Source organism: Leuciscus leuciscus (assembly GCF_965113295.1).
Source record: "Leuciscus leuciscus genome assembly, chromosome: 2".
Lineage (NCBI taxonomy): Eukaryota > Metazoa > Chordata > Actinopteri > Cypriniformes > Leuciscidae > Leuciscus > Leuciscus leuciscus.
In genome coordinates this window covers 5,074,060-5,085,130 of record NC_138726.1, presented here as the reverse complement: position 1 = coordinate 5,085,130, position 11,071 = coordinate 5,074,060, and the positions used below count along the sequence as shown (strand labels likewise).

The 11,071-nt window shown below is 36.2% G+C and overlaps 1 protein-coding gene and 1 long non-coding RNA gene across 2 annotated transcripts in view; both read right to left on the bottom strand.

Annotated features, from left to right (window-relative positions):
- Window positions 1-6,196: 6,196 nt before the first annotated feature.
- senp8 (SUMO peptidase family member, NEDD8 specific) lies at window positions 6,197-11,015 on the bottom strand. Its single transcript, XM_082161056.1, has 2 exons — window positions 10,874-11,015; window positions 6,197-8,782 (listed from the first exon to the last, which is right to left on the bottom strand). Exon 2 carries the CDS (start codon window positions 8,760-8,762, stop codon window positions 8,130-8,132), a length of 633 nt encoding a protein of 210 aa, XP_082017182.1. The 5' UTR covers window positions 8,763-8,782; window positions 10,874-11,015; the 3' UTR covers window positions 6,197-8,129.
- Window positions 6,197-11,071, bottom strand: part of LOC309492227 — a 37,016-nt gene continuing 32,141 nt past the window's right edge. Inside the window, exon 2 of the long non-coding RNA XR_014203484.1 lies at window positions 6,197-7,477. This is a non-coding gene — a long non-coding RNA (uncharacterized lncRNA). The remainder of the gene's footprint in view (window positions 7,478-11,071) is intronic.

Sequence of the window (11,071 nt, the reverse complement as noted above, 5' to 3'; positions counted from 1 at the left end):
TGTTTTTTTTGTTGTTGTTGCGGTATCTAAGACTTCTCTTTAAGCCTTTCTATAATTATCACCACAACTCAACACACAACTCTCTGAGGAAATTCTAGCTGAAATGAACAAACAAGGTCAGAGGTCATTCACCATTTGGTGCTAAATTTACTCCAGCCATGTTAACATCTCACTGGCAAGTGTTTATAAGAGCGTAGAGATCTCACTCAAACATTCCCAAACGACATATACTTTTACACACGTCAATCTAATCTGCTTTCTGACTCTCTCTGTCTCTTTGTGTGCGCTCGATAATAAAGCTGAGATCGGTTACAGACCTTTTGGAGAACGTGCAAAGGGCTATTCATGTTCACTGCATGATCTCAAGTTACAAACCTCATACTGTAACACACAGTGTTTTGATTCAGGGCCCAAAATGGGTGTGTGAGATCAATAACACACTCTTCACATCACACTCGACATTCCTTCGTCATCTATTGTCAGAATACAATGACTCTAAAAATGTCATGTGTGGCCAGTAAAAAGATAGTTTTTCTTACACTTCAAACACATGCGAGTGTAGACATCTTAACGTTTCCCCAAAAATATACACTTTTTTTTCTTTCTGCAAATATCACAATTAAAAGTTCATAAATATCTACTCTATTCCCCCCTGAACTAACTTTACTTTGACATAAAAAGGATCATTTATCTGATATATTTTAGAGTACTTCACACACAGTCTTATGTGTCTCTGCGATATCCTGTTTTATTTTATTGGTAACGCTTGACAATAAAGTTAATTAGTTAACATTAGTTAATGTATTAACTAACATGAACTAATAATGAGCAATGCATTTGAGACAGTATTATTATCTTAATATTATTATCTATTATGTTAATATTAGTTAATAAAAATTCAACTGTTCATGTTAGTTCACAGTGCATTAACTAATGATAACAAACACAACCTTTGATTTTAATAACGTATTAGTAAATGTTGAAATTAATATTAACTAAGATTAATAAATGCTGTAGAGGTATTGTTCATTCTTAGTTCATGTTAACTAATATATATAACTAATGAACCTTATTGTACAGTGTTATCATTGTTCTTTATGGGTGTTTTTGCATGTTGGTCACACGGTCACACCACATAACTTTGAGTTAATGGACAAAGATTTCTCAAATAATTATAAGCAGTTGTGTTAAAATATTTTTGGGTACACTTTTGTTTGTGGCGACGTTGTTACAGTGTACTTACTATAAGGTTAGGGTTTGGTTTAGGGTTAGTTAGGTATAATTTACAGTTATTACTATAGTAACTGCATGTAACGTGTGGCAATGTCACTGTAAAATAGTTACCATACCTATACCTATACTTAAGCTTTTCTTTTCAATAATGCATTTCTTTAATACTTGCGGGTAAGTATCATATTATTTATATAGCATTTTTAAGGTGCTTTAAGGACACAATCCTTAAGAATACATTCATGAAGAGCTGAAAAACAATATATGAACAGGAGAATGTAATATAAATACAAAATATCAAATTATTATTAAAGCACGTCTATACAAAAACGACGTTTAAAAACAGACACACATTCAGCAGATCTAATAACCACTCGCAAACTATTCCATAACTTTGGAGCCTTTACTACAAATGCTTTATTCTCCTTTAGATTTATATTTGGTTCTTGGAACAGTCTCTTCATTATGACTATACCGTGACATTTTTGCATGCATGCATACATATGCTATTTAACCCAACAGTCGGGTTATTTCTAGAAATTACCCAATGATTTTTTTTTTTTAATACTTTGTTTATTGAGATACAACAACTTATGCCAGTATATTACAACAATATCGTACATTAAAAAGTTGGATCTCTTTTACATAATAATAATAATAAAAAAAAAAATAATAATAAAAAAAAAAATAATAATATAAATAAAAAAGGGAGAAAAACAAGAAAAACGAAAACGAAAATAAATAAATAAATAAATAAATAAATAAATAAATAAAAACAGGCACAGGTCAATTAGGATAGCTACACATTAAGAAGAGTTGGAAGTAATCATGCATACAAGAGAAGCAAATCATGATGTGAGAGAGGGTAATTTAGAAATTTACTAGTAATAACATGCAAGTGAAAATAGGTTGAGAATCAAGTTATCTTATCTCTTTCTACCTCATTCATTATATTACTGAAATCAGAATTTGAAATAAAGGATATAAAGGGTTTCCAAATAGTCTTAAAAAAAGACAATTTACCTTTCAAAATATGTAATCTTTTCCATCGACAAACAAAAGGACATATTATTGATCCACTGTACAATAGGTGGCTTTTCCACTTTCTTCCAATACTATTAAACGCTTTGCTTGAAGTATACACACGTCAATGAATCTACGAGTGCTTCTACAATGAACCAAATTGTCAGGAAAAATCCCCCAAATAAAAATTTCTGGTCTCATTGGGAGATTGACAGATACCATCTGAGAAATGAGTAAAATTACCTCTTTCCAGAACTCCTGCACCTTAGGACAATTCCACATGCAGTGCAACAATGTGCCTTTATCAGTTGAGCATTTATTGCATGTGTCTGGAAAATTCTGATTAATTTTATTTAACCTAACTGGAGTAAAATACGTTCTCATAATCCAGTTGTACTGTATTAATTTGAGATTACTGTTAATAGTTTGCGAAATTGCCCAATGGTTAAAAAAATGACCCAATATTTTTTGGAAAATAACCCAACATATTGACCCAATATGTGTAACCCAATGGTTGGGTTAAACAAATAACCCAACGTTTTTTTTTTTTTTTTTTACTGTGTATGAATTGCATTTTAATGCATTGAAATATTAATAGATCCTTACAAAAAAAATCAAGTGTGCATATAGTTCTTGACATAGTCTCACCCACAGCAAGTTAAATCCCAGCAGGCCGGTTAGCCAGAGAACTGGATTCGAGCTTTTGAAGCGCTGTGAAGGAGGGCCTGAAATGTGTTTACACTTCTGTGGAGATCTGCAGGACATTACAGGGCAGTTTAAGAGGACGTGGATGAGGTGTGCAGTCCCAGAGCTGAGATCATGAAGGTCAGGACCCCCTCAGAGAGATAATGTGAAACACCTGAAGCCCTCGAGGAGCTCCGAGAGCTTTGCACTGTTGGAAAAAACCTGGAAATGTGAGACCCACCGCGATCAACACCGATAACCGGTGCATTATGGACTGAGGGTTTCATACCAAATGGGTCGTTTGTTGCATATAGACAAAAATTACAGTTGAGGTTTTGACTATTAATTAATTAGAATGTTAAGAATTTGAATGCTATAGTTTTTGACTTTCAGATAAAAAAAACTAGTATCTGTAAATTTAATGTATTATTTGGGACGCGGTAATCCATACTTCAGGCCCCGATGCTACAGAAACACTGCGTTCAATGATCTGACGAAATCTTGAAGTCCCCCTGTAGTGGAAATACAGCTCTTAATGTTGTTTATATGTCTAGTAGTGTTTTTAATATACTTTAAGACAAATCATGTGTAAGTTCACAAGTCGACAGTATTGCTGAGTATTTTCTGCTTAAAACTGCAGTGAACCAAAGACAGTCTCAAAAACACACTTTGAAATCGCTGGTGTTTCTGACGTCACAAACTACCTTGTAACCAATCAGATCAACGTGTGATCGTCAACCAGTGGATCTCTGAGCTGAGTGAGTGAGTGGAGGCGGGGCTCATTTGCATATTCATAGAACCGCGTATACTAAATGAGGCGAGGGTGTCGAGTTACATTCAAGATATTTTAAGGCATTAAGAAAAAAAAATTTCAAGGAAAAAAACATTTAAATATGTAATTCTGTTGATCAAAGATAAGTTTTAAGGGGGGACTTTATTGTTCTTCAAGGTTTACACTTGTTTTGACCAAATTTAAATCCTGAATGACCGGATAAGGATTTTTGGTTCACACTTTCAACATGATAAAACAGAAAAATTCATTACAAAAAGTGGAGATTTTTTTTCGCATGACTTCCCAGGTTTAGAAAGCACACTTTTAAAATTAGGCTACCTCATTATATCCATGTTTAAAAAATAAAAATGTAAAAAATAAAAAAAAATTAAAGGGGGAGAATAAAAAAAATTTTTATTTGTTTTATTTTATTTTTATAAAAAAAAAAATGTTTAAACTGCGTTTAACTCCACGGCTCTGTCCCAAATGGCACACTAAGCCTTCGCAATCTTCCTCCGAGTCCACACTTTCGTGACGTATAATGCTTCGACTGTTAAGTAGAAATCTGCTCGATTAAGTCTGAGCAAAAGTTTGCATCGGGGGTGCATATCACCCTTCTGAGACCTATAATGATAAACGGGACACCCTATATACTGTCATGTGAATTATGCCATTTGGGAAAGGGCCTTAGACAGTAGATACACTCGCAAACTTCCCTAAGCACTTCACTTCACCGCCATTTTGAAGTGTGTTTAATTTCGTCAAGTGGACGAGGGAAGCTTATTTGGACAGACCCTCGACTCCTTGATTTTGACCTCTACTCATACGTACACTTCAGGCAGATCCATAGCCCACAATGCAACATGTTTGTGACGTCACAACAGCAACTCCAGCTTGATTTATCTGCAGGTGATCTACTGTGAAGGGTCCCGCCGGTAGACGACACTCGTCCAATGTAAGAAATGAACGAGTGAACGTGAGGGAGGGAATTTAGCGAGAGAATGGCATACAATTTTTTTCTTTTTTTAAATCATCCTGCGCTCACGAGGCCCCGGTCCCCTGATTCACAACCACTGGTCTATGTAATTTACACTGTAGGGCTACACGATATTGAAGAAAATTGCGATATGCGATAACTCATTAAATAATGCGATATTCGATATGCGACACGATAATGCTTAAAGTGTGTAAAATAAACTTAAATTATCTTAAAAATATATTTCAAATTATATAACCTACATACGAGTTTCACATTCTTTTAGTGACGAGAAAACATCCCTCCAGCTTCTGACAGTGAACATCAGTGTTTTACTGTAGCGTAAGAAGTGTTACTTTAACATCAGTGTAAACCACGGGGTTCAGGTTATCCTACATTAGGGTTATTAACAACACAAACTGAATAATCAAATGTAATAATAAAACACTGCTTAGTTTTCACTGTATGAATTAAATAAATCCTGATTCCTATTAAAGCTACAAACGTTATTCAGCCGAGAGCAGCGAGTGATTTTCTCTTTGTCTTTTGTTCATGACCACAGTTATTGCAAGCCGTTGAGATATGCATATCACGATATATACATTTGCAATATTTCGATAAATTGTGCAGCCCTATTACACGTGGATTTAAAAATAGTAGCACTACTTTTAAAATACTTAAAATTGTATCATATTACAATAAAAGTCAATAAACGGGATGTTCCGAATGTGTTTTTTCCCTCAGCTATAATGTTGACAATGTTCAATAGCTTTTCTTGTACTAAAGATTTCACTGTAAACCCTAACGCTCAAAATATTGAATTGGTTTGAGTAGGACAAACTTAAATTAAACTAATTCGTTCAGTCAAATTAACTTTTATGAGTATTTAGCACTTTCTTTTTCTTTCAAGTTCACAGAACTGATATATTTTAAGTAAAATGAACTGTTTCATTGTTTTGAGTTTTATGACATTATTTCTTTTAATTTAGATGAAATTAAGTTAACTGAAACGGCGGGGATGTCTATTTCCCAGCATGCTTTGCCGATGGCACTCGAAAGGGAGAGTAAACGCTAAAATTAAGTGTAACATGTTTTTTTTGTGTGTGCAAGGTTAACGTTAAGTGTGAGATTTAGTAGTGATTAATGTTTTGTTATGCAAATTTAGAAGATTTTCTGTTAATGTTGGTTTTAGGAGAGTTACCGACAATGATTTGATAGCAAATTAAACCTTTATATTGCAGCACTCATACAGCAAGTGCTACTGTCTAACACACTATTGTTAACAAAATAGTATGTTAGAAAACTAGCTTGTTAAAGCTAGCTAAGTTTATACTAATAAAAGTGTTCACATTGAGATTACATGAAAGTTTTAAGTTAAATGTATGGATTAGTGTACTCAAACATTTCAAGTTAAGAACAAATAAAATGTGTAAGTAAAAAATAAAAATCTGTTTAAACTGGACCCTGAGAAATATTCACTGGAGTCAACAGACTGACAACTTGCCCCGGTCTCCAACACTTAAACCCAAAAGATTTATTTATTTATTTTGAATCAGATATTTCTTAACAATGTCAGTAATTCAATAACATTAGAGAACTGATCTGAATACTCTTCTAGGTTGCTGCATGTGTTCATGCATATAGTCTTGATATGTAGATTAGCAGCACAATCGTCTTTTATGCAAATAAATAAGACAAAGGTTACAACACAAACACATGATGGCGAGATAATAATGATGTAATGCCTCACACTCAATGGTTTAACTATAATACTGGTATAGTAAAGTGACCTGCACTGCAATAGACACGTGTGTGTGTGTGTGTGTGTGTGTGTGTGTGTGTGTGTGTGTGTGTGTGTGTGTGTGATGAAACAATGAGCTCATTCTTATCTGCTTCATTCAGTTCATAAAGCTGAAGAATAAACTCGTATACAATCATGCATTTGAGGTTATGAAGCATCTTTCCAGCTCAGAGTGAGAAGATAAACTTGGTCAAATAAAGAACAGACAGTGACGACACAGATCACATTCTCTGTCTTTTCTCAAAATAAGCCCTGAGCAAAAGGTCTTGTAAACAAGCATCACATTCACTTACTCGCTTCATGCTACTAATCAGCAACAATACGTTCTCAATCTACCGACATGTGCTGATAACGGATTAGTTACACCGATCACAAGCCTCTTCTCGGATGAAAGAGCATAGATGTGTTCTTAAAGGAACAGCGCATCCAGAAAATTAAACGGTCGGTCATCGTTTACTCGTCCTCGCGTGTGATTTTATTTCCTTAATGTAAAGACAAAATGAGATTGTGCAGAAACAACAGTGAACGTTAATGGGGGACTGATGAGGTCAAGCTCGAATGAAGTTGTTCATATGACTTGTATTTCAAATCTTCTGAAGCCTTATGATAGATCTGTGACAAGAAATGTGTCCACAAATTCAAAGTTGGAGCAAAACGATTGGTTAAGAAGACGCGTCTTCATGCGCCATCATTGAATATATGCAAATAAAAATAGGATTAGAGGGAAACAACTTCTTAAATTTATACTACTGTTTATACTTTAAATGGCGTAACTTTTGGAGCTTGACCGACTGGTCCACATTGACATTCATTATATGAACAAAACAGTGTAAAGATTATGGATCTCACTTCTGGTTTGGGGTTTGGAGTGACATGAAGGCGGGTAACGGCGCGCTTTTGGTGTTTCCCATTCCTTAAAGAGATACTCCACCGTTTTTTCATATTAAACTACAGTATGTTATTCCCTTAACTAAGACGAGTTGATACATACCTCTCTCGTCTCAGTGCGTGCACTGAATCGCTCTGGCGCGCGGCGACACTTTGATAGCACTTAGCTTAGCCCAGTTCATTCATTAGGGACCAAACAGAGATGAAGCTAGAAGTTAGACACATCTATTTTGTGACACCATACTTGGTCGTGTAACTACTCGTGTAACTGTATTTAAATAGGGAAAACGTGGAGGTGTTTGGTCGCTTCTAGCTTCATCTCTGTTTGGTCCCTAATGAATGAACTGGGCTAAGCTAAGTGCTATCAAAGTGTCGCCGCGCGCCAGAGCGATTGAGACGCACTGAGACCAGAGAGGTATGCATCAACTCGTCTTAGTTAAGGGAATTACATAGTTTAATATGAAAAAACGGTGAAGTATCCCTTTAAGAGTTTGGCAAACAATCTTTTAAGAGGTGCATGCTGTTTCATCCATGCAGGATTGAGTGTGATAGATATGTGCGTTCATTTGTGTTTACATATGTGTGTGTACTGTGTATAATTATTTTGTATATATAAATATTTTGTGTGTATTTATATATAGAAAATAATTACATAATTTATTTTGGTGATTAATCGTTGCACAGCCCATGTTCTCTGGCTAATAGAGTTCATGCAAACATAACGGCGCTTATGCGTGACCCCAGAGCTCAACTAGTCATTCCTTGGCGAGTCTCTGTATTAGCGAATACCACTCTGTCCGTTTGCGTGTAATGTATGTGGGTGTTATGATCTGAGCGGGCAGGAGCGGACAGCCTTCGACTCTCACACTCTCACACAGAGCCTCGGCGTTACAGATCACGTACATGCCACAGTCAAAGCTGTTCTGCTGCGAGGGGCTTTGCTCCTCTACAAAAGGCACTTTCTCTCCTAGAAAAGCTTCCAGTTTTGCTGCGATACGTCGTGCGTGCAATGAGTTTCCTCCATTTTGAGAGTCGAAGTGTGTGAACTGACTGGTGTCTCGTTGATAGAGAAGCAAACTCCAATGGGAGCCGCCGGCCGTCTGATTGGCGTTATCATTGACCGGCAGAAAAAGCCACTGTCGAGTCGCGAGACTCAGCGGCTCCAGGAACACGGCGAGCTCCTCTTGACTCGAAGCGTACTTGATGAACTGAGCGACTTCGGGACTGATGAAGCACACCTTCTCGCTCAGACTTTTGAAGCGCTCCGCTGCGAAGTACTCGAAGGCGAAACCGATGACCTGGTCGTTGAGCCAGTGCGGTCCGTTTAACAGTGCCACATCTGAGCGCCGCAGAAGACTGTCCTGGAAGCTCAACACCACTGGATCCATCCTCAACGCAACACGGCTTACTGTGGGCATGAGAATGCAGAGATTTTACTCATTTACATATGTAGTACCACATTAAAGGGGTCATCGGATGCCCATTTTCCACAAGCTGGTGGTATGATTCTTAAGGGTCTTCATGTAAAGTTTGTAACATACTTTGGTTAAAATTCCTCAATGGTTGTGTAAAACAACACCCTTTTTACCTCCTTAAAAACGACCCGTTTCGGTGCATGTCTCTTTAAATGATAATGAGCGACTGCTACCCCCCACACCACGCCCCCCACCCCCCCCGCCTTCTCTGCCATGGGGCGAGTCGACACAAGACACGTAAAGCGTTGGTTTACTTTACACGTAAAGTGTGCCTTGGCGGACAGTATACAAATAGCTGAGGGTGGAAATATGCTAATACGGGAAATATGCTAATAATAGTGGGCGGAGCATGAGCAATATGACATCACATTGCTCAGAAAATCCTGAGTGTGAAAATTGAGAGTGTTTAGGCTTTTTGAGGATTAAACAAAAGGAGTAAATGGATTTTCTTCATTGTATGGTGGTTGTGTGTCCACACACTGCAAAGACACATTTATATGCAAGTGAATTTTGCATCCGATGACCCCTTTAATACCATGTTATATGAATCTATTTGTCTATAACAGTGGTATCCAAATGGCAGACCGGGTTCCATACGGACTGAGGAACATAATTGCGTCATTTTACCGTCAAAGTGCATCAAAACAATGGAGCGGTCACATCACAAGAGTGATCAGGGTCATTTATGGTAATGATCTTTCTGAGCTACATTGATGTTCAAAAGTTTGGGATCTGTAAGATTTTTTATGTTTTTTTTTTAAATAAGTCTCTTCTGCTCACCAAGGCTGCATTTATTTGATTAAAAATATTTTTTAAAAACTGTAATATTGTGAAATATTATTACAATTTAAAATAACAGTTTTCTATTTTAATATATTTTAAACTGTAATTTATTCCTGTGATGGTAAAGCTGAATGTTCAGCATCATTACTCCAGTCTTCAGAGTCACATGATCCTTCAGAAATCACTCTAATATGATGATTTGATGCTCAAGAAACATTCATTATTATTGAAAACAGTCGTGTAAAATTTTTTTTTCAGGATTCTTTGATGAATAGAAAGTTCAAAAGAACAGCATTTATTTTAAATAGAATCTTTTGTAACATTATAAATGTCTTTACTGACACTTTACTGTTAAATGTAATGCATCCTTGCTGAATAAAAGTATTAATTTCTTTCATTTCTTTTCGAAAAAAATAAATAAAAATATTACTGACCCCAAACTTTTAAACGGTAGTGTATAATGTTACAAAAGCTTTCTATTTCAGATAAATGCTGTTCTTTTGAACTTTCTATTCATCAAAGAATCCTGGAAAAAAATATTGTAAACAACTGTTTACAAGAGATCGGACAACGGAAGTTGCAATAGTCTTTTCTTCACTATTGTAATAATGTATATCAGAGTGAAAAGGATTCTCAAACAAGAACAAATGTAGGGCGGGCTTTATTTTGCCCGTGGGGAATTGATTGGATGGTTGTGGATCTCATGCGAGTGACAGGTTGCCCCGCCCTCGCGCCAGTAAACACGTCATTATTAGAGAAGAGAAGTCGTTGCAAGAGGAAGGGGAAGTTATTTGATTCAAGATTGCGAGACACATGAATTAAAAACTATAATAATGTGCACACATAAATAATTTATACTAAATATTCCATAAAAAAACAAGAATAGTTTATTTTTATTTCATGCTGACTTTAACCATCTATCTTTTATTCTACAAACACTTTACGCCAAAACATTACTTTATATTTTTCTTACCACTCTATTGCAATTACTTTACTTCTAGTACATCCTCTGACTCCCTGTATTATATGTAGGTAACTTTAAAATAATAGACTATTTAAACTGTTATTTATTTTAAACGTGCTCACCATAACTTTAAGTTGTCTTATTTGTCTCATTGCACAATCACTAGTAAGTTACAGCACTGCGCAATGATACAGGCCAAACAAACACGATCACATCTCAAAGCTCACTGCATTCTTCATCTGTTTAAAAATCACATCGACAACATATTGTTTGTTACCTTGCAAAAGAAACAGTCCTCAAAGTAAGCCTTCATAACGTCCACCTTCCTCTACCACAAGCGCGATGAGGGCAGGTGCCGTAAACAGCTTCTGTTGTCATAGAAAATGTCGCGCTTCTACACTTTTTGCGACAGTGTTGAGGGGCAGGGCACGTACACGCCTTTTTTCCAATGCCAGACGGTGATTGGCTTACCGCA

Excerpts from the sequence above, each read along its gene's own strand:
- senp8 (XM_082161056.1), bottom strand. The coding sequence starts at position 8,762 with ATGGATCCAGTGGTGTTGAGCTTCCAGGACAGTCTTCTGCGGCGCTCA.